The sequence below is a fragment of the Colias croceus genome, chromosome 25, assembly GCF_905220415.1.
Source record: "Colias croceus chromosome 25, ilColCroc2.1".
In the NCBI taxonomy this organism is placed as follows: domain Eukaryota; kingdom Metazoa; phylum Arthropoda; class Insecta; order Lepidoptera; family Pieridae; genus Colias; species Colias croceus.
Genome location: NC_059561.1, coordinates 3,703,955 through 3,727,835, shown reverse-complemented (window position 1 = coordinate 3,727,835; position 23,881 = coordinate 3,703,955). Strand labels below are relative to the sequence as shown.

General features: G+C 33.4%; 4 protein-coding genes and 2 long non-coding RNA genes across 8 annotated transcripts in view; 1 reads left to right on the top strand and 5 right to left on the bottom strand.

The window, feature by feature from the left end:
- LOC123703100 (structural maintenance of chromosomes protein 4) overlaps positions 1 to 23,881 on the top strand; it is a 52,595-nt gene that overhangs the window by 11,953 nt on the left and 16,761 nt on the right. The window lies entirely within an intron of this gene.
- On the bottom strand, positions 481 to 1,901 carry LOC123703114. The gene is made up of 2 exons (XR_006752952.1): positions 1,813 to 1,901; positions 481 to 789 (listed from the first exon to the last, which is right to left on the bottom strand). It is a non-coding gene; the product is annotated as an uncharacterized LOC123703114 (long non-coding RNA).
- On the bottom strand, positions 4,385 to 7,405 carry LOC123703103 (cytochrome P450 4C1-like). The gene is made up of 7 exons (XM_045650988.1): positions 7,232 to 7,405; positions 6,632 to 6,828; positions 6,461 to 6,518; positions 6,188 to 6,386; positions 5,639 to 5,790; positions 4,999 to 5,184; positions 4,385 to 4,610 (listed from the first exon to the last, which is right to left on the bottom strand). Exons 1-7 carry the CDS (start codon positions 7,284 to 7,286, stop codon positions 4,444 to 4,446), a joined length of 1,014 nt encoding a protein of 337 aa, XP_045506944.1. The 5' UTR covers positions 7,287 to 7,405; the 3' UTR covers positions 4,385 to 4,443.
- Positions 8,706 to 10,004, bottom strand: LOC123703113. Its single transcript, XR_006752951.1, has 2 exons — positions 9,846 to 10,004; positions 8,706 to 9,753 (listed from the first exon to the last, which is right to left on the bottom strand). It is a non-coding gene; the product is annotated as an uncharacterized LOC123703113 (long non-coding RNA).
- On the bottom strand, positions 17,398 to 23,580 carry LOC123703110. Of its 3 annotated transcripts, none has more exons than XM_045650999.1 (3): positions 23,370 to 23,580; positions 21,486 to 21,492; positions 17,398 to 17,712 (listed from the first exon to the last, which is right to left on the bottom strand). In XM_045650999.1, the coding sequence occupies exons 1-3, from the start codon at positions 23,392 to 23,394 to the stop codon at positions 17,430 to 17,432; spliced, it is 315 nt and encodes a 104-aa protein (XP_045506955.1). In that variant the 5' UTR covers positions 23,395 to 23,580; the 3' UTR covers positions 17,398 to 17,429. The 3 variants fall into 3 exon arrangements, with proteins under 3 accessions (XP_045506955.1, XP_045506954.1, XP_045506953.1); XM_045650998.1 differs by lacking the exon at positions 23,370 to 23,580 and adding an exon at positions 21,759 to 21,809; XM_045650997.1 differs by lacking the exons at positions 17,398 to 17,712; positions 21,486 to 21,492 and adding an exon at positions 22,388 to 22,739 and having other exon boundaries at positions 23,370 to 23,546.
- LOC123703106 (putative nuclease HARBI1) lies at positions 19,242 to 21,178 on the bottom strand. Its single transcript, XM_045650992.1, has 5 exons — positions 20,910 to 21,178; positions 20,618 to 20,808; positions 20,251 to 20,383; positions 19,981 to 20,122; positions 19,242 to 19,872 (listed from the first exon to the last, which is right to left on the bottom strand). Exons 3-5 carry the CDS (start codon positions 20,251 to 20,253, stop codon positions 19,484 to 19,486), a joined length of 534 nt encoding a protein of 177 aa, XP_045506948.1. The 5' UTR covers positions 20,254 to 20,383; positions 20,618 to 20,808; positions 20,910 to 21,178; the 3' UTR covers positions 19,242 to 19,483.

The window sequence follows — 23,881 nt, the reverse complement described above, 5'->3', positions numbered from 1 at the left end:
TGCATAATACCTAGGGTTCCTTCCTAATAGTGAGGTAGGCACGTTTTCCTAAAAGGTTTTCAATACATTCAACATTTTCAAAAATACAAAAAAACACGTTTTGCCATAGTTTTTGGCATAGTATTCCTGGATAGATCTTATATTAAAAAAATAATCCATACTATCCATACTAATATTATAAATGCGAAAGTATCTCTGTCTGTCTGTCTGTTATTCAATCACGCCTCAACTACTAAACCAATTTGCATGAAATTTGGTATGGAGATATTTTGATACCTGAGAAAGGACATACCAACACACAGGACAGGCTACCTTTTATTGCGAAATATGTACCACGGGCGAAGCCGGGGCGGACCACTAGTGGGGCATAAAACTATGCATGCAGTTTTTAGATAAATTTTTTAATACAATGACTGATAACACAGAGTATTTATTTCTAGTAATTAAATAAATCAAAGCAGGGATAAATTAAACGGTCAGTTATTTTTTTAGCTTTATTTATTCGACAGGATGTTCATTATTTTCGACCAGAAACGTGGTTTGTGATAGATGTTATTACTCCATACGTTTTTTCAGTCGAAAATTTATAATGCACCTATTCTTTACACGGTCCGTCGTATAATTTCGTCAAGTAAATGTTTTTCAGACTTGCATCGCACCTCATATTACACTCGCCATAGTAAGTCCGGTGGTTGCTCGCGCACACAGGCTCGCCGGGTGCACACATGCAAACGAACCCGGGAGGATGTGGGTGACAATAGATGGATGAGACGAAAGCCATCAGAACCACTGAAATGAAATTAAGTTTAACTATACCCTGTATATCCATACTTATTTAATATTATAAATGCGAAAGTAACTCTGTCTGTCTGTTACTCAATCACGCCTAAACTACTGAACCAATTTTCATGAAATTTGGTATGGAGATATTTTGATACCTGAGAAAGGACATGGGCTACTTTTTATCCCGGAAAAATGATGCAATCGCGGAAATCCTACGGGAACGGAAACTATGCGGGTTTTTCTTTGACTGCGCGGGCGAAGCCGCGGGCGGAAACTTAAGTAGGTATACAATATAATATAGATATCTTATACAGCTATCTTATACAGTGTATAACATAACTTGATCGTTTTAACAAATGTCGATTTGAAGAATGAAATTTTTAGTTAGTTCGAACTTCGGTCCCCGGTCGAAGCAAGTGAATATTCGAAAATCTTTGAATGCAGTTCTATTTCTGTTTAAAAATAAAGGAATTTTTCCTTTCAGCTAAATTTGCTATATATTCAAGTACATTCCCTCCAGGGCCCATCGAAAATTTTCACACTGTATATTGTTCATAGCTTTCGCTTTTGTAATAATAATCTTTATATATAAAAATGAATCGCAAAATGTGTTGGTAAGCGCATAACTCGAGAACGGCAGAACCGATTTCGATAATTCTTTTTTTATTATATTTCTTGAAGTACGAGGATGGATCTTATGTAGAGAAAACGTAATCATGTACCACGGGCGAAGCCGGGGCGGACCGCTAGTATTATTATAAATGCGAAAGTTTGTGAGGATGTGATTGTGTTTGTTACTCTTTCACGCAAATTCTACTGAACCGATTACAATGAAATTTAGCACACAAATAGAGGGCAACTTGGATTAACACATAGGATAGGTTTAGGCACGGGAACTATGCGGGTTTTCCTTTGAAAATGCGGGCGAAGCCGCGGGCGGAAATCTAGTATAATTATTAAATACCAACACCTACATATTTTACGTAATAAGTAATTTTGTAATTATTTTCAAGATTGAATTGTACTTACTGAATAGAAGGAACGTCTTCATCTTGACTTGAAAAGTTGAAAGTAACGATGCATGTGATGTTATATATTTGCTGTATTTCGCTAATTATTTTTAATCAGTAATTATTATTAATTTATGCAGTGTAAAAATTAATTTGTTAAATTAACGTTACCACCTCAATTAGTCATTATTATTGATTAAAAATAATGAGTGAAATAAGCATATATATTTAAAACATCACATGCATCATTATTCTCATTATTTGCGGTTCAAGATGAAGAGGTTACTTCTATGTAGTAAGTAGTATTTAATTTTAATGTTATGGAAAACTGTAGCAGCTGAACGGGTAATTGAAAGAAATTTTGCTCCCTCCTCTTTTATCTGGAATGGCATATGATTAAAGTAGAATAATATGTATTTGAAGTAGATGGAACGATTAAAATTACCATATTTTTACTAGCTGAAGCCGGCAGTTTCATTCGCGTACTTCCTAGGTATGAAATATCCTAAAATTGATATAGTTCCGATCAGAAGTTTGGCGAGAAAGAGTAACAAAAGTTCGTCAAGAAAGCAATGTAACCAAATTAATTTAACAAACTACGATATAACTTGTTTCAATTGAGTATCATAATGTCTTCAAGAGAAAAGTGAACGCGTTACCTTCCAGGGAAGGGATATTAGGCCACATCTAAGCTTACCATTAGGCGACATCGTTGTTCAGCGCTTCCCTATCGGAATCAAAAAACCATGTATTGATGTCATTTCCAACTAAAATTCAAAAGTCTCAAGCTTTCTTGCATTGCAGTGGCCTTGATGGCGCTAGTCTCAACGATCTACGCACGCTCACCTTATCTATATACAAATGTAGGTGTGCACCTGGAGAGCCCGTGTGTGCGAGCAACAACAAGACGTACGCCGGAGAGTGTAATATAAAGTGCGACGCTATTAAAACTGGTGTGAGATTACACCGATTGTATGATGGACCTTGCCTCACTGTCGTATAATGTTTACCACGCTATGGTACAACAAAGGTTCACCTGTACAGATATGTCTGCGTAGATAGAACGGAAAGTGTGAAGGAATAGACCTGTGCAGTTTTATAAGCCAGTTTATCTTAAGGCCGTACACGGGTAGCTCGAGAAGTTAATGGCTGAGCGACGTACACGGACTGCTAGAGCGGTTGGTCGTTGACTGCTCGCGCAACCGCTGCCAACCACGCAGTTGACGACTTGTAGCGGTCGCGACTGCTCGAGCAGTCATGTTTACGGCAGTGAATGAATGTCTAAAGTTCACCGCGCGGTCGCGGCTTCAAGCCGTCTGTCTGTCTCAACTGCTTGAAGCGGTCCTTGTACGGCCGCTCGGTTGATCTGCGCATGCACACCTGTACGGTAAATCTCTCCAGTCGACCGTAACGTATTCGGTAAACTTTATAAGTGTTTAATAAAATTCCGACTGAAGAAATGTAATAATTTCTTCACTTTAGTAAATAAAAGGAGGCATAAATTAAACGCTATTTTACATATTATGTAGGTATGGTTTTATTTATTCAACAGTACATTCATTATTTTCGACCGGTTTTTTTCATTTATTTCGGTCCCAAATAAATGAAATTTAATTGAAAAATACACTACTGCACTACTACTTTCACAAATATTATGAATTGAAACGGGTATATTCGAATAAATTGAACTTTTAATCTTCGTACAACGTTTCTTAACTTCTCAATGCCTATGTCTTGCACGGTCCATCATACAATTTGAACAAATACATTCCAGTTCGTTTCGAATCGCAGTTCATGCTACACTCGCTGTCGTATGTCTTGAAGTTGCTCGCACATAACGGCTGGCCAGGCACACATTCACAGTTTTGTTCGGGTATAAAAGACCCGGTTGCGACTAGAGCAAATATGGCCACTGAAATGCAAGAAAAAAGCTTGAGATTAGCGAGATTTTGTTGGAATGTTTTACGTTAAGAATGGGTTAATAGAAGATACACTAAAACTATATAAATAAATTCTATAGAACTATTAGTTTGTGCTATAAAATAGCCTGGATAATACAAGCTACTTTCTACTTTAGTGTAGCTTCGGCCTACAACTAATGTGATTTTTTTAAATCAATGTGAAACATGCTGATTTATAAAGTTACGATTAATTATTACAATTTATAGTTAATATATTTTAAATAGAAAAAATTTGTAATATTATTATTTAGAAGGTTACTTACGCAATAAAAAGAACGTCTTCATCTTGAACGGTAAAAGTTAAAATAATGATTGATGGTATGGTTTTATATTTTCCTAAAGCAAGTAGCTAATTATATTAAACAATACCTAGGACTAATGAAAGTGGTAACGCTAATTACTTAAGTAGTGTTTTTTAACCTATTATGGAAAATATGCATATTCTAAATAGAGCTAACTACCTACGTTTGAAATCTTAAAGGTATTTCACTAAATCTTACCATCTTTATATCTTCGGGTAAATTATTGCGATAAATTTAAATTATGAAATATATGATGTGAAAATATATTATATGAAATTTGTATATAAAATAATAAATAATCATTTGAACTTGAAAAAACACAACCACACAATGACAATATACATTTATTTCTAACAGAAATTTCAACTATCCCAATGTGTCATTAATTCATCGTAATTCTAAAGCAACTTCAAATCCATCAACAGCTTTCATCATAATATCGAACTTCACTCGTATCTTTGGCACAGGATTGTTTTCTGGTTCGCCAATCACACGGTAACGGCGCAAGATAGTCGATAGAGCTGTCTTCATAGACATCATCGCGTATTGGTATCCTGGAAAAAGTTTTGGAACTAGAAATGAACATTATACGTCTTATAGACATTTTATGCTCTCAAGTATACTCTGAACGTAATGTAAAATTAGGGTCTATATGACTGCATATATAGGCATGTTGTTATGTTATCAAATAAGATACTATTGAATTATTCACTGACTGGTTAAGTTTGATCCTCTGTTTGTCTTTTATTTCTCAATTTATCCTTTCTGTTGCGTGATATAGTAATAGTTATATAAAACATTGTATAATTAGGAAAAAAAAAATTTCGATATCTCAATATCTGTTATATTTATTCTAACTTCAGAGCCAGTAATAATGATTTTTTGGATATATTCTTGAAATATATTATACGTACTTTATACAATATTTAAAAGTTTACTCACCTAGACAATTCCTTGGTCCATAACTAAACGGTATGTAAGCGCAAGGATGCATTCCTTTTGTCCGTTCTGGTAAGAACCTGTCGGGATCAAAGCATTCCGCATCAAGACCCCAGACATGGGGGTTTCTATGGAGACCATACATGCTCACTGTTACTCCCGCTCCTTTGGGTATTGTAATGTCTTTATCTGCATAGGTATGATGATTGTTTATGTGGTATTTATTTGCGTATTGGTATTATATTATCACTGAGACGTTTATCTTTTTTTGTATGGTTTTCAGGGCCTAACGGTTAAAAATATAAGAACAGCAGAATCATTCACGTTTATTGGTGCTCTATAATGTAAACGAGATATTTCTTTAAATCTACTTAGATTTACATCAAATCATACAATGTAAAAGCGTTCCTTATCTATTTCGACGTTTATAAATTGTTATGATTCGGCACGGCGGAACACAGTGGAGTTTAGTCGGTAGGTCCCTGCACTCAGCAGGGTGAGTCCGACATAACCCAGGGCTCTTTCCCCGAGTGCCCTGGGTATGCCTAAATGCATTCTCCACTATAAAAAAAAGACACAGCTCACAAAGTAGAAAATACCATAACGTTTACCATACAATTGTAAGAGTTTATCTTTTACTCACTCAATGGAAAGTCTTCAGTTGCGGTTCTTATAATGAAAGGCACTGGTGGGAATAATCTTATAGTCTCCTTTATAACTCTCTCCAAGTATTGTAGCTTTGGAAGATCATCCTTTTCCAATAGGCGTTCTGAGTCTCCAAAGATTGAGTAGATTCTAAAGTGTAAGAGATTTTTGTTGAATTTTCAATAATATTTTACTGTTTTTAGTAAAATTATTGTTAAGCTAAGTAAACAAATATTATCAGTATTGTTTTAAGATTAAGAAGAATACGAAAATTCATAGATTAAGTTGTTAGTTGTTACGAAGGAGGATTATTAGGTTAGAATAAACAGAATCTATAATATAAAAATGAATCCCAAAATGTGTTGGTAAGCGCATAACTTTAGAACAGCTCAACCGATTTCTTTAATTCTTTTTTTATTATATTCCTTGAAGTACGAGGATGGTTCTTATGTAGAGAAAACGTGAATATGTACCACGGGCGAAGCCGGGGCGGACAGCTAGTATAAAATAAATCTGTATGAATTAACAGTAAAACAAATGTACATACTCTTCGTATACTCTCTGTTGTATCTCTGGATATTTTGCAAGAAGTTTAAGCGTGAAACAGATGGAGACAGCTGATGTGTCGGTAGCTGCGACAATAAATGTCAATACTTCTTCACGTAGTTCAGTATTACTATAGCAGTGAATACCTCCATGATTTATTAGAATATCAAGGAAAGTAATTTCCCTGTTTTGTAGCTGATCTAAAATTGGTAACGTTTATATCAGACTTATCTTCTTATTTGTCAATTATAGGTTAAATAGTAAATAATGGTACCTAGTGTGTGGTTGTCGTTTTCTGGGCATTTTTGTAGATTTTTCCTCTTTTCTATTACCTTAAAATTTAAATAATTTGGTATGAAAATAAGATTTGTGATTAAATTTAAGGAAGAATTTGAATGAATATAAGAATGTGATAAAATTTAAGTATTTAAAGATCCTCTAATACCTCATCAGTAAAGTCGTGTATGATTTTGATGGCTTGCATCAGTTTTTCATGCTGTGGAAACAATTTGTACAACCAATCCGGTTGGAGCCAGGGTTGGAACATTCGCTCGCAGCAGTATCGTATTGCTTCATTGGTTGCTGTTAGAAAGGTGTTGTTGCGGTCTTCTTGGGAATTTAATGTCACGCCCATACCTGTTTCTGTGAGGAAGAACATTAGAGATGATCGTAAGGATTACCTTCTTAACAAGATGCTCCTTACACGGTATACTTTTTTAATGAAATGTTTTAAATTGGAAATGTTATCACCAACTTTAATTAGAAAGCGTACTCGTATGAGCGTTTGTTGCTTTTACGTTTTATATGTGAGCTTATTGTGATTTATAGGCTATCCGATAACACAGAAAAACTATCCTATGATTTTTTCTACGTTTGAACACCTCAGCTCTTGCCTTCAGTAAACTGTCTATTAATATAGGGTCTACTTCAAGTCTGCAGCAGTTACTTATTGTATATTTTTGCAACAATTTCTAGTTAAGTCTTAATAGACTAAAAGAGAGAAAAAAGCATATGTGTTTCTTAAAGGCCAAAAGCACACCGCTACCTAATTCACGGTTAGCTCCACCTTTCTCCTTAAGACCGTTTTTATCCCATCCCATTACCCTCTATGGTAGGCAACACCCATAACGTATGTTATGGACGTCTATGGGCGACGCACTTTGCCATCAACATCGGCCATTGCGTCTGCACTCTGCTCGTTTGCCTTCCAATACTATAAAAAAAAAAATGAAATACTCAATAGTATACCCATCACAGAATCCAAATTATACGCATTAATTTGTAGCCATATCTTAAATTTTCCAGCGCCTGCCATTGGCTTTAGTAAATTCGCTAATTTGTTACTTTGCCGCGCAAAAATATTCACAAAGTTTGCGATGACCTTTGGACTGAAAGCTGGTATTGCAATTTTACGACGAGGTCTCCAAACGGCAACTGAAAACGAAATATTATGAAATGAATACACTGAAAAAACGTAACGGTTATAAATAAACAAGTTGCTGCTATTTACAACCGAGTAACTTGCTTCGGAGGGAGCCTGCAAAGTTTGTTGCTAAAATTATACAAGTCAACTTTGTTATCGTATGTTGGTAATATAAACCCAGTAAGGTGGTCAAAAAATACGTATTAAAGGTTTGTTGCTTTTAACCTATTCACTCAGTAAACTTAACTAACCTATTTACTATAGTGAATCGTGTTACTCTGTTAACAATAACCAACGTGCTCTGCTGTTTTTAGCAAAGTAATTCAGTGAGTTCAAATATTTTGCTTCGTAAAACTAGCTAAGTAACACGATAATGTTAATCATATTTATTGGGTAGGGACAACCAATCTACTTTGTCACTTCTACTCAATTAAAAATTTGTATACGTAGCCAAGTTACTGGGTACTGTCAATCGTGTTCATTGGTTAACTATAACTAAATATACTCTGTTCTTTCTAGTCAATTAAGATTGGTATATTTAGCCAAGTTACTTTGTATTCTTAGGCGGGTTTATTAGGTAACCATAGCTAAAATACTTTGTTGCAAGTACTAATTCAAACGACACATATTGAGCTATATATTTTCAGTATAAGCTAACCTGTGAATGTTCGTAAAACCTATACAAGGTGTAACAGAAAGGGGATATACACATCCGAACAGGGCGTGATGTACTGATGAAACTGAACAACTTTTCCAAAGGAAAATGGGTCGAAAGATGAAAAAAAAAATTAAACCTCTCCATTATTTTCCTCTTTTGACCATAAGGTCTTTGGGAAAAGTTGTTCAGTTTCATCAGTACATCACGCGCTGCTTAGATGTGTACCCCTTTCTTTTACACCCTGCATACAATGTGAGGTCAGCACATACTGAAAGTATTTACCTAGTTCGATATGTTGTCATTTGTACCATTATTAGTGCAGGGGGCAAAATTTTGGCATGTCGGAAAAAAAGCCAATGAAACGTTCATGTAGGAAAACAACACTCATTTTGCCGACACACCAAAAACTAAGAAAAAACTGAAAGAAAATAATGCACATTAATGAAATTAGCTTTATTCAGTACACGATACAATCATTTCAAGTAACATTAACTACTTACACTTTAAATATTACTACTTTTAAAAATAGTACACAATTCACAATGTCAAGAAACGATACTGGAGTTCTGTATTTTAATTTTCACAATAACAGGGTGAAATATAAATCATGAGCAAACTTTTAAGGAATGACTCAGACTACGAACCTGAACTACTTTAATTAGATATAGGGCCAAATCCAACATCGTAAAAGAAATATCAGCTGTTTCATATACAAAAGTGGAAAAAATCTACGGAACAGCTGATTTTAATTCGCGATGTTGGAGTTTGTTCTCTAATGCAAGTGGTTTAGGTTTGTTTACATAAAAAAAAAACAATCATTATGGTAATGTAAGCAAGTTACTACACCTAAATATTGTACTTATATGTATTTGATAAGTCAAAAGTTTAGGCAAAACCTATAGAATAAGCTAGGAGAATAAGTAATCTTTTTGATCTAACAATTTTATTACAACCCAACAAGGAAAACCGTCATTTTAAACATTTGAATTTATTCTCATTGAAACATAATTCACATTCGTCGTCGGGAAAATGATCATAAATGCTAAAACTTAAACATTTTTTGCACCAAAAAAAATTAAAGTACAATAAGCTCTTTACATATTGTTCGTTTTCTATTATAAAATGTTCTGGTTGAACCTCGTTACAAAATGTGAAAGAACCACACCCAAAACACTTTTTAGATAAAATGAAATGTGTCTTCACCCAAGGCCATTATAAGTATTCAAGCAACTGGAAATGATTTTTATCCAAAAAATTGTCAACATCTAGGATCATAGACATGTTTGATGTCTAGATATTATATCGGAACTATATCGTACCTAATGTAATTTACTAAAGTAATAGGTATTTAATAAAGTAATAGGTATATGACAATATCTTGCTTGATCAGAAGTAACTTACTAATTCAAATATTTTTGGCTTGATTGTGGGGAAGCTTTCAGTGATTTCGGTATATTGTCCTTTGGTTTTCAAAATCTTTTTCTAGCTGTAAACAAATAAAAAAAACGTGAGTAAGTATACAAATTACAAAACTAATTAAACTAAAGCAGACAAAAAATTCTAAAAAACTGCACTCACCAGAAGATATCCTTTGAGTTTTTTAAGAGCCGCATATTCATTGTATTGAGGTATTGGAGCTATGGTTAACTATTTTGCAGCAATTAGCCTCGTCTCTGTACATAGTTTCTTGCCACTTTAGTTCTAAGGCTGTCCATGGCTCAGAGGATTTTTTGAGCCATAATAGTTTGTCTTCTGCATCTTGCTCTTCTATAATAGATTGATTAAAATTCAAAATGATGATGAAAAGATATTGTTTTAATGTAAATTTGAATCTGCCTTGTAGGTAGGTGCTGAGGCGGCGGCGCTTCAACAGACACGTTCGTCACTCGACTATGATTTGATAGAAATGGCTGACTTTGCGGGCTACGCAGCCAATTCCTTGTTTAATTTTTATCAAGTTACTCGGTCAAAAATAGTATTCGCTCCATTGTTAATTGCCGAGCTGTGCTTATCTCCCAATAGATAAGTTACTTGTTTGTTTTTAAGTAAGAAACACGGTTATATGCATCATAGAAAGTTATTTAATTTTAGCCAAATAATATTATGTCTAAATTTAAATGATTTACTTGTCATTAAATCATTATGTAAGCTTGTTTATTTTTAACCGAACTCTTGTGTAAATCGTAACCAACTATGGTTAAGTCTAAAATTAAATAACTTGCTTATCATTAAATAATAACGTAAGCTTGTCTATTTTGAACCTAATTCGGTAAAGGTAATATTGACCGAGCCGGTAATTTTGAAATAAATAAGTACTTTTTTAATAATAGCCAAGAATATTTAGCAATACTTGCTTGTATAATACTAGCAAAGCTTTAATGCACATTTTAAATATGTCTTGATTGAATGCAGCAGAATAATTTTTAACCGAGCTAAATTGGTACTTTGCTAAAGAAAATTTTTCTCAGTGTAGGTACTCATAGACAATCATAGGCTCAATAAAACTATAGAAGGCCTTATAATTTCTCTTTATTGTGACTTTAATATTAAATGTCATGTAGTGAAACATACGTAAGCTTTATTTTAGTAAAACTAAATCAGATAAACATATCATTTATCAATTCTATACGAATTTAGGCTGGTTGCAGAGCTTGACCGACCGTCAGTGCGTACCGTCGTTCCTGACGATACGCATCAACAATTGTATGACTATGAATGCTGATTTACACAGGGTCAGTAGACAAGTCAGTCGCGGCTCCGAAATTCGGCGCCGCGACTGACTTTAAACTGTTTACATAGACTTCAAGCCTCTGTACTGACTTCAAATCTGTTTACACAGGGTTTTTTTTCGGGTCAGCACTGATTTGCCTCGAATTTGTAGTCAGTTACTGACCCTGTGTAAATCAGCACTGACACTAATATGCATGACAATACGCGTGCGTATGGTCGGTCTAGCTATGAACGGTTTTATGAATTTCCATACATATGACAAGCGCGACTGACGTACGCACTGATGGTCGGTCAAGCTCTGCAACCAGCCTTAGTTGTACGATTGGAATAGTGAAAAGAATATTATATTAAAACAATAAATATGAGTCAAACATTCATTATGTTATTTGACTTACCAGGTGCAAAAATCATAGCATTGCCAATTACTGGTTTTGTGAAGCGAACCAAATTGTCCTTCTCTAACATATTCTTTAATACTGCTTCTGCGTGTGTTGGTTCTGTAATCACTGAAATTGAAAGTAGGTATTATGACCTGATGACGAAATTTTGTTTTTTTTTTTTTAATATTACGATCTCATTTTCGCTTTTAACCACGTTGTTTTATAACGTTTTTCCAACAGAAAAGAGTCAACCGTTGTATATTATACCTACTTGTACGTTATATCTGGTCGAAATATCTTTTCATTCACTATTCATTACAATAGAAATAGTTATCTATATTTCTTTACAAATTCATTCACTTTCAAAATTACTGTATATTCTCTTAAATATCATTAAGGCGTTAATAGGGGCTAGCGACCTTGGCGACGATTTACTAGGCGGAATCGGGGCACCGGCGCGAATCTATCGTAGTAAAAGTACGTATAAAAATTATTTAAAAAGATATTTGGATATTGAATCAAAATTTAAAACAACCATGCCCTGTGTTTCAATTTCATAAACACACTGTAAAAACACTACAATAATTGACATTATATTGACTTAGCGTTTTGGTTTAAAGTACAAAAATCGACCTCAGTTCATGATTTTTTTTCCAAAAAACCTGATTGTAAAATAAACAAATTAAAACAACCATGCCCTTTATCATATTCGAAACTTTAATATACATTTTTTTTAGATATGTACGTAAAGAATCTAAGAAGATAAACGGTTATAACTAGAGTTAATTTTCGGTATCAAAAGGGGATTCTACCCGATTCAGGCCTTAATAGAAACTCACTGTAATAATTATTATGTATGAAAGGTCCAAGCGACGACTGCAACACTCCGCCTCGTTTGGTTGTTACTCGACTATAAAGTATCAGCTTCTTCATAATCACTACGAATAATCATTTTTAAGCCTTAATAATCTCTATTTACTATTAAACTTCACTAAGCAATTAAAATACGTACGTTCAGGACTTATCACGAAATATAAAGAACTTCCAAAGTATGGAATGTCGTCATTACTACGTTTTACTTTCTTTAATATTGTACTTTTTTGTCTATTTTTGTTTATGTAAATGCATACAAATAAAATTATCAATAAAATATAGAATAAAACAGACATTATAAAAAAAAACTACTGTCTCTGTATAATTATAAATTTGTAATGGAATTTCATACTATGTTAGTTCTCATATATTTATGGCCTGGTAATAAAAGGACCATGTGTATGTTACTGCTAAATAGTCAATGCAGTCATTTTATAATCCATCCGAACACGCGAGATTGTATATTGTCAGATAGAAGGCTTGTGTCCTCCGTCCGCAAAATTTTCCAAAAAAAGGTAGGGCATATAAATAAAAGAGATTTCCCAAATTGACTGCCACTCAAATTTGTCACTATAGGTTCTGTCTGCAATGATACTTATAACAAAATAAAGGTAAACTATAACTTTAGCTTATTATTTATACATTAAAGATTAGTTTGGGTACATTTAACGAATATATAATTCATAATTTTCTAATTTCACGAGTAAATGTAGCTTTGAGAGTAAATAAACGTATTCCCTGATATAATATGTTATAGCATTTTCCACTAAACTTATTGACTGGTCCCTGGTATAATATCTTCTTCTTATATATAAAAATGAATCGCAAAATGTGTTGGTAAGAGCATAACTCGAGAACGGCTGAACCGATTTCGATAATTCTTTTTTATTATATTTCTTGAAGTATGATGATGGATCTTATGTAGAGAAAACGTAAACATTGTACCACGGGCGAAGCCGGGGCGGACCGCTAGTTGTATGAATAAATATAATATGTCCATTGTACTTTAGGTTAGTATGTGTTAAGTACTCTTGTTAATTAAATACTTTAACACGCACAACATTGTTACATTAGATTAATGTTTTATAGCCATTCCGGTAATTGATTTTACGTTTTATGAATAAAAAATTCAATTAAAACACTAATACTTGCATATTTATTACTGTTTACTGGTGAGATTAACTAGATAATAAAATTAAACTTGTTAAATGTGATTTGGGATCAAATTCATATGATAAAAAATTTAATAGGAAAAATCATGTATTAGTAATCTGTAAATCAAAGTTATTGAAAATCACGTACCTAGTTCCTCGTCTAATTGTATGATATCGACATTTTCAAACGAAACGAGCTATTATTTATAACGATATTATGCCGAGATTTAGGTAGTAGTTTCTTATCAGAAGATACATAATAATTTATTAGGCACTTTTATAGAGCCATAACCATTCTCTGTAAAATTATCAATAAAACACAGAAAATGTTTAGATAGTTTATTTACCACCCAACATAACCACCAAGACTCTAGTCCAGACAATGCTAATCTATACACTTTCCTTCGTGTACAACATAAAGGTGTCTATCCAGTAACAGGCCAGCGCATTTCATGTTACACACCCCCTTGTATGTCACGTGATTGTTCGCGCACACCTCGGGACCCTCGTCGCAGAAACACTCGAGGGGCACGTCAGCGTCCACCGTGCTAAGTGCTAGCAGAACTGAAAAAATAATTATTATGGAGACAAATCCCGACTGCTAATTTATGTAGCCTATATCATTCCCAGTTCTGATGATTACTACAACACTTTGTTTGATTAAATAATGCATACATGCACTCTTTCTTTCGCAGTCGGCTAACAATATACTTTAATGTGGGAATCAAGCATGCTTTGGCAAGAATCGGGCTTCGCACCGGGGATCCACATAACAGAAGATCGGTGCCTGTGTAATAGTAGCATGCGAATGCTGCTGTGTTTTGTTCGATGAGTGGGACTTGAGACCGGAGCCTTATACCATTTCCAGTCAGTTCCTTTATTTCCGTTGTCAATATTGAAATATTAAAAGATAACTTTTATCCATAAAAAGCGGGTAACGCATTTGCAGAGACCCTTATCAGAGGATCGATCGAGCTAGTTGACCGTGTGTATTCGTGTTTTAGTAAGTCGTATCGACTTACTAAAACACGAATTTTTATTCGATAGTATTATTTTTTCGATAACTTACCACACAATACTAATACAGCCTTCATCTTGAGTGTACGCATAACTATGATTTTGCTAATTGCGTTTGTTTTTATTTACATACCTACTAATAGCACTTTATGTTTCGTGTTATCTAATTTTGGCGTGTAATTCTTATCGAATACTATTCGTACAATGTGTAGATTTAATAACTTTGACTAATTTGCGTAATAACACTGAGAATTAACTAATTTAGTTATATTCTAATAGGGAGTCACGCTAGACGTGAATATTTTATAATGTATATAAAAAATGTATTTTGTAAATATTGGTCAAGTTGATATTCTAAGGAATCTAAACTTGTATATATCTACCTCCTACAGACAGCATAGACGTAGGTACATTATAATTTGATGTTTATTGGATTTTTCTCGAAAACGGTAACAAAAATAAACACTTTAAACCATTGAGTTTGTACCTTTAAACCGAAGTTTTTGATCTTAAAATTCTCTACGAAAATGGTCTTAATGATTTCATTCCAAAAAATCTCAAATTTCACTGCTTTATTTGTTGTTATGGAAACATTTACTTATCGACAAACAATACAGACCCAAAGTTAATTAAACAAGTGTTCTGAATACTTCAAGGTCACTGTAAATAGGCATACTATAGGTGTTTTTAAAGATTAATTTGATTTAGCATGAGAGAAATATTGCAGTTCAAAATGGAAAACATGTCGTACTAAATTCAGACATTTTCTCTGAAAGCTTCATAAATACGTTTCATTCCATACTAAATGCTTACATATTTATATTATTTTTTTATATTAATGTAGTTTAAAGCTTTTATTGTATCTGTTCATTCAATTATTGTGACTTGTCACAGTATGCACACATGCACTATGCATATTTGAACATTCCGAAAAGTTGTTGTAGATATCATATCTCTACAAAACAGTACATAATATGCAAAATTCATGAAGAAAAATATCATATTTAATCCAAATATCATACTTTGGTGTTGTGGTATCACTACATAGTATAAAACAAAGTCGCTTTCTCTGTCCCTATGTCCCTATATCCCTATGTCCCTTTGTATGCTTAAATCTTTAAAACTACGCAACGGATTTTGATGCGGTTTTTGAAGTGAAAACTTCTTTAGCGGCGTTGGGTTTAAAATCTTAAACTCGCGTCAGGACACGTGGCCTGATCGAAAAAGCGTAAGACGGATTTTTATTTTTTTTAGCCCTAATATTCCATGCGTAAGACGGATACCATTCCAAAATATCAAACATGCTGAACGTTAATAATCAAGTTTTCACTTCTGCCGGCACTCCCGGAGTGCAACCCGTCTTTTTTTAATAGATAGAGTAATTCAAGAGGTAGGTATATAATTTATTAGGTTTTAGACAAAGCGGGCGAAGCCGCGGGCGGTAAGCTAGTATTATAATATTTTAAGAATGTTTCAAAAATAATGCCACCTCATACCACAATTAAAACACAAGATTACGTAAGATAGTTAATTTATTGTTTACACATTGTTTGACCATCGAAAAATATCATTCAAGGTCATTAAATAATAATTAATAATAATCTCTACATTTGCCCTTATGTATTACATAAAGATCCTTATCCAGTATGAGTCCAGCGCATTTCATATTGCATTCGCCTCTATAGGATACATGATTATTCGCGCAAACGTACGGAGCGGATTTGCAATAGCAGATTATGTTGATTCGTGCCACGGCAACTGATAGAAGTGCTGAAATAAATATACAATATTTAGAATTACAAGGTTCTGGAGTCAAAGGAAATTCCCATAGGATTTTTCCTAAAAAAAGTTGACTGTAATTTTTTCGTAGGGTTTGTTACCTCAAGTTTCGACTGCGTGATCGGATTTTGATGATTTTATCTTTATTTCACAGATCTTGTGGCCTGTGAGCCTTCCGTGTCTCTTATTAAAATTTTGTCTTCTGACAATTCGAAGACGGTCTAGTTTTTGTTTAAATTATTAATTACAACTAGTTTTAATTAGGGAAAAAGCGTTCTAAATAAATATGGGAGTTCACTTTTTACTAAATAGTAATACATATTAAACTGAACAAAATAATGTATTTGATTTTTTTTACAAAAAGGAACAGAAAGGAATTAAGGAATAAAATTTCAATATCTTACCACAAAAAACAAATAAGGCTTTCATGTTGAGTATGCGCATAGAAAACTATAATTTTCTTAATTGCGTTTGTTTTTATTTGCACATATAAGTTTTTCTACGTGTATCTAATTTTAGCGTGTAATTCTTATCCAACATCATTTGTAGCCCGTCCGATTAGGGCCCTTCAGGCCTCCTCCACTCAAGCGACAGCTCAAGCCGAGGTTCGTGGTCCCCGTCAAGGGGGGACGCCCTTGTGCATGTCGCTACCAGGGTGAACCTTCAGTTCACCCCCGCGTCCGCGTTAAAATGTAGAAGCCCTTCTGGCTAACATTGAGAAACACCACACAAAAAAAAAAAAAAAAAAAAAAATCATTTGTAGAGTATGTGAATTTAATAAGTTTGACTAATTTGCTCTCACTTTTTTAATTTAAACCATCAAGTGTTATTCTGGTATGCTACAATTTTAGAATTAGGTAGGTAAAGTTTTTATAATCATGAAAACCATTTTTAAAATTTCATATAATTCGCGATTTTTCTAGATCTGTAAGTATATAATGTGAGTCGTGACAAATCGCAAATATTTTACCAATAATATCAAAAATAGTAAAAGATGATGATGAGTGGTAATTGTACTACATGCTCGCTTTTTACCCTTTTTATCATCTTTGTCGTAAAACATCTTTTTTATAAATTTTTATTCTAGGATTACTCCATGTAGTGAATAACATTCATAAATCATTATGTAGGTCCTATAACATTGCTTGGCACTTCTATCGAAGTAATTTTCTTTAGATATATGATTAAAAGATCATGTTCAATAGATATACAACTGTTTATTGTTTAGTTCAATTCTTAAATCCAAGATATAAATCTGGATAATAGGGGTTGTAGTTCGGGTTATAGTACGGGTTGTAGGGGTACGGATTGTAGAGATTAAAATTGTTATTGGACGTGAGCATCCTTATGAGATCTTCGCACGTCCCTCTGTAGAGAACTTGGAGAGTGTCACTGCCAGGGCCGGAGCAATGCATGTCACATTCACTGTCGTATGTCTTTAAGTTGCTTGCGCAAACAGGAGGCGCTGGCGCGCAGCCACATTCAGGTCTAACCTGTGCTTTGACGAACAGGGGGCCTAGACAAAAACCAAGCGTTTTCAATGCAAGCGTTTTCCGCTCACGCTAAGGACTTGACATTAGCGTGTTGAAATTGGTAGACAAGTTACACATGGAACGCTGAACGCCCATTCCGCAGCGTTACCCGAAACACTCTATAATTAGTCTATGGAATAGTGTGTAGCAAGTGTCAACTGTCAACAGTCAATTGTCAAAGAGTCAGTATCTGTAACTGTCAAACGCAAACGCGCGCTTATAAATCAGATTTTAAAATCAGAAATTTACGTGATTCTTTTTTTGTTCGATGCGGGATGGTGTGAATTGGTCCCATAAAAATTTTATACGCCTAGGCCCAGTAGTTTTTATTTTATGAGCATTTTTGTCATGACTCGATGAATTAATTGGAATGTAGCAAGTAACTTTGATTCACTTCCCGGTAACTGATCTCCCTACAGTATATTTGTTCTGTGTAACTGATTGAGCTGAAATTTTGTATACGTATGTAAATTGGATAGCGATGAAATATTATCATGACATAGAGCTGATTTGATGATGGAATCGGAAGGTGGCCATAGGAACTCAGTAATATATTGACTCAACTTTATCGAGTTTGGGCTAGTTTGATTCGTTCTTAAAAAATAACAAAATATAATTACATAGCTTAAAATACAAAATGTCCTAAATTAAAATTAGATTAAGAGTAGAATATATAAAAATAACTGCGTTAAAAACAACCGACTTCAAAAACGGAAAAGTAAGAAATAAAAAAGATTTGATATTATTAATTACTACATATTATTTAGATGTGCTATTTATTAAATGGGTTTGAAGTCGGTGCCGAGCACTAAACACGTGCCCGTGCACCAACATCAAACCTTTTTTTTAGTAAATAGCACATCTAAATAATATGTAGTAACTAATAATACCAAACCTTTTTTATTTTTTACTTTTCCGTTTTTGAAGTCGGTTGTTTTTAATGCAGTTATTTTTATATATTCTACTCTTAATCTAATTTTAATTTAGGACATTTTGTATTTTAATTTTTAAGCTATGTAATTATATTTTGTTATTATTTTTTAAGACTCCTTTTATACTATATTAATTTTATAAGTGCATAGTGTACTATTAATAAAACATATTATTTTAAAGAATATTTTTAATTTTTATCTTCAATGGAAATGAAATTTTTTACATTGCTTTCACAAATTACTAACACAATATATACTGTTATACACTAATAATAATAATAAATAATGATACACAAGTAAGAAATACTTTAACTAGTACAAGTACTACACCAAATTAGAATTTAAGTAACATAATTATGTTCTGCCCTTCATTCTCAATGGTCAGATAATTTTTACCTGGGGAATAAATGTTGCGGTTTGACAGCTTTTGTATAGATATCTGGCTATTGAAAAATCAGCCCTTATACTATGTATTCTAAGCCTAATGTAATTAAATATTGTATTTATTCATATTCACTTGTTGCATTCCTTATATTAATGTATAAAATATGTTACAAAAGAATAAGATTAAAACTACATAAACAAAATTATAACTACTACTTACTAATATAAAATTAATTGAACAATAAAATATGCATAGTGTATATTAATATTAATGAAACATATTTGACAGAAAATAAGAACCTTGTTATACCTTCAACTTGGAAATGAGGTTTTGTTATATTATTACTTTCACAAATCACTTACACCTAGACCATTACACACTAACAACTAAGTAATACTTTAACTATTACAACTACTTAAAATTATACTCATGAATTAAAGTCTGGATAAAAGATTATTCAGTACTGCCCTGCCTTGGAGTAGCTCACTTTGACTACTAGCAGCACCAACACTATTAGATGCATTCTCAGGTTGAGCATCATCTTCTTCTACTTCCATAATAGATGGAGAAGGTAAATTGGCCTCTAAAGCCATATTGTGTAACACACAACAGGCAAGTACAATTTTCCCAGCAACCACAGGATGATAATGCAAGGTCCTGTGTCTTAATAAACACCTCCAACGTGACTTGAGCAATCCAAAACAGCGTTCTATACAGTTCCTTGCTTGTACATGTCGCTGAGTATATGTATCTTCAACAGAGCCAGGAATTGTATTTAAAATAGGAGTCATCAGCCATGGCCGCTGAGGATATCCAGAATCACCTAAAAACACATAAATAAATATTTGTACTATGTAATGATTATTTGCGAATAAAATGTTTTCAACAAGTGTTATCTAAAAATATACCATAAAATTATTTATTAACCTACCTAATAACCACACTTGTTCTCCATTTTGGTGCAATTCTCTCATAAATGTTTCCATTCTGCTAGATGCCCATATGAAAGAGTCATGGGTAGCTCCGCCAAACTTTGGATTTACATTAGTAATTTTTAAATTACTGTCGCATACCTGTTGACAGGAAAAATATTATTTAACAATTATTATATTATATACCTATGTAATAATCTTATGAATGTTTCTGTAAGAACTATATAAAGCTATTTACATAGTTGAGTCACAGACAAATGTAAACTTACCATTTGTACATTCAATGAATGATACCCTTTCCGATTAAAAAATAGGTGTTCATCATCTGATGGCTTGACTATTGCCACATGGGTACAGTCTATGCATCCAACTATACCCGGGAGTCTAAACCGCCTCTGAAACCTGTAGTTTTGGAAAATATAATACCTTATATTTTAGTTTATAAGAGGACAGATTTTTTTACTAGTATTTTGAACCTAATTTGCATACGAGGCTACATGAGGCATTTTCTAAGTGTACCTATCAGCCTTAAAGAAAGTATATTGTTTTGTGTAAAGTACATCAGGAATATGCTACTAATTAAAATTATTCTAGTATATCTTTAAACTTAAATACTTTTGTCCTATCATAACTTACTCAAGTCTTATTTGGGCTCGTTGTTGTTGCGACCTCGGAAACAGAATCCATTTATTTATAATGGCCGGATGGCTCAATGCTTCAACAACTTGACGAATACACCTACTAGTTGTTCTTTGTATCAAATGCTGCGTTAGTACAACAATGCGTTGATATGAACCCGTAGCCAAAAAACTAAGAGTACACAAAACCTGAAACATGATTTCATTGAGAAATTACACTAAGTAACTTTATATTATAATATATTTTAAATAAGGTTAGAAGTACCTACTTCTAACTTAATAAAACTTACCTTGATTTCTTAACTAATTTCCCGTGTACCTTTCAATGAGGTTAAACACCGAAGATCATCACAAAGACGCCAAACTTTGTTTATCTAACCTAAAACGATGAATAAACTCCAATTCCTCCATCTCCACAATTTGCACCATTTTACGTCGATTTATTCTTATTTGACGTCTTTGCAATGATGCTTCAATATTAGCAGTCCATAATAATCTTAAACTATGCATTTTCACTATTTAATTTGAATTAAAAACACACAAAAATATCCTGTTTACTGTTAACTCCTTTAAAAATAGCGTTAGCGTCTGGGTCCGATCTCCCGCTAATTTATCGTGTTGCGGAAACGTCAAAATATCATTGGCGTTTGTCAAAAGTGGCTCATGTCTACCATTTTGATGAACATTTTTGTCGTTAGCGTGTCACGCTCACTTCGACGTTCCTTTCCGCAAGAGGAATATTGACTTTGTCTACCATTTAAGCAGCAATCACGTGACTTCTGGTTAGCAAATGTCAACTCCATACAATTAGATTTTTCCGTTGGCGTTAACGCTTACAGAAAATGGTTTTTGTCTAGGCCCCCAGGAACGTCGCTAAAATTTAATTAGAAAATTGTACTTTAGTCTAATTTAATGTGACATTGGGGTTGCGTATCTCAGAGGACGAAATTTGTATTTGATGGGAATATATACAGGGTGTGGCGTAATGAATAGATAACCTGCACTATCTCGAAAACCGAGGGACATTTACGAAACATAAAATTTAATTTTCTGAACCGCCACAACTTTCTTTATCTATAATAGGTTATGCATTTATTACGCCACACCTGTATATTATTAACAATTTTGCACTTGCGTACCAAACAATACTATGACCACCTTCATTTTCATTCAAACTGAACGACTATGAGGGAGTCCCACTTTATATACGTTCATCGAATTTTAATAAAAAAAAATACACATTAAATTTTATTATAGTATATTGAAATTAAGGGCAGTTTGAGAAATTGATTTTTCATAGACATAAAATATATTTTATTAAAAGGCATTTTTATATCTTCGGGCATTAGGTACGGTATATTTACGTAATGTATGTATGTATGTATGTATGTATGTTTTTCACGTAATGACATAAAAATCGATTGTAATATTCCTTAATTCAACTTAAACAAGCTGTAAATAAACTTTACTGTGAAATGTGAATGTAATGACGATAGTTTCATGCTCTCTGGGGAATTACCGTTACAAATTTTTTGTTTTATTATTTTCCTAAAATTGTTCAGCCTTTTATGTTTAGAACTTGTATGTTTGCGAACATAATGTTATATTTTAACTTGTTAAAAAATAATTTATATGTGTACCTTAATATTCAACATTAAGCTGCAAAAACAATGCTTGGCACTTCTATCGAAGTAATTTTCTCCATTATTACATTGGTGTAAATGTTACGTTACAATAACGCGATATTAATATTAAATAAAATAACATCTTCGATTATGTAAAACAAATTGTTTATTGTTCAATTCAATTCTTAAATCCAAGATATAAATCTGGATAATAGGGGTTGTAGTTCGGGTTGTAGTTCGGGTTGTAGTTCGGGTTATAGTACGGGTTGTAGGGGTACGGATTGTAAGGATTTAAGTTGTTATTGGACATGAGCATCCTTATGAGATCTTCGCATGTTCCTCTAGAGAGAAGTTGGACTTTGCCCTCGCCGAAGCAATTCAAGTCACATTCACTCTGGTATGTCTTCAAGTTGTTTCCGCAAACTTCGTTGCCAGGAGGCGCCGGCCCGCAGGCGCAAAGCGGTCTAGGCTCTGCTTTGACGAACACGAACGTTGCTAAAATTCAATAAGGTTGTTGTCAAAAATGGCCAGCTTATACGGGCTTAGTACTAAGTGCTTAGTGCTAATTGTGATAATACTTCTAACTTATCAATATAGGGTGTTAGTGGTGTGCCACACCATCAACGAAATAGGCTTAGAAGTAACCGTTTACACATAGGAGCTAGTAGAAGGTATTAGTGCCCAACCATTCTAATTGATTCACTTGCCGGTATAACTCATTACTGACTAACTTGTCGAATTTTTTATACCAGCATGCGGCAACTATACGGTTAGGTATTGACTTGTCGCTTCGTAAATAGCATATATTTATATTATCTACTTGTACTATTCATCAACAGTTATCGAACAGTTTATTACACTTAAGAACTTAGTATTAGTAATAGCTTAGTTACTAAGCACGTGTAAACCTGCCGTAGAGTAATGAAGACTGAATGTACGAGCGAGCAAAAATTCTATCTATTTGCCATCATTATCGATAAACAATCGCCTATTATAATATCGTAATATCGTAAATGAACGTTGAAATTGAATAAGCGAGAAGCGTCTGCAATTTGTCTTGGTAATCACGGCTAACTAGCTTGTCATGAATTAGACGAAAATATACCAATGAAGACATATACTTACCAAATAATATTAGGAACACCTTCATCTTGTTTCTATTTGAAGTACGACCACAAACTGATCGAATTTCAGGAGGCTATACTTTATATACGTATATCGAATTTTAATTTTAAAATTATTGGTTAAATTTAACAAAAGTATATTGAAATTAAGGGCAGTTTGAGAAATTGATTTATCACAGACATAAAATATATTTTTTATTAACAGTCTATTTATATCTTTATTTCTGGCTATTTGATACGGTATATTTACGTATTATTCACGTGATGACATACAATCAATTGTAATATTACTTGATCCAACTCTAACACGCTGTAATATTATGTTGTGCTGTAAAGAAACTTTATTGTGAATTTTGAAAGGACAAAGTATTTTGATCTCTTGAAAAAGCTGTTTCAAATTAGATGTTCACGCGCCGAAAATACGGTGACCGCGCGGCGGCCGCGCGCTCAGCCACGTCACTGCGAACCCGGACCATTTCCAGTTGAACGTAAAGTTGAAATTAATTTGAGTAA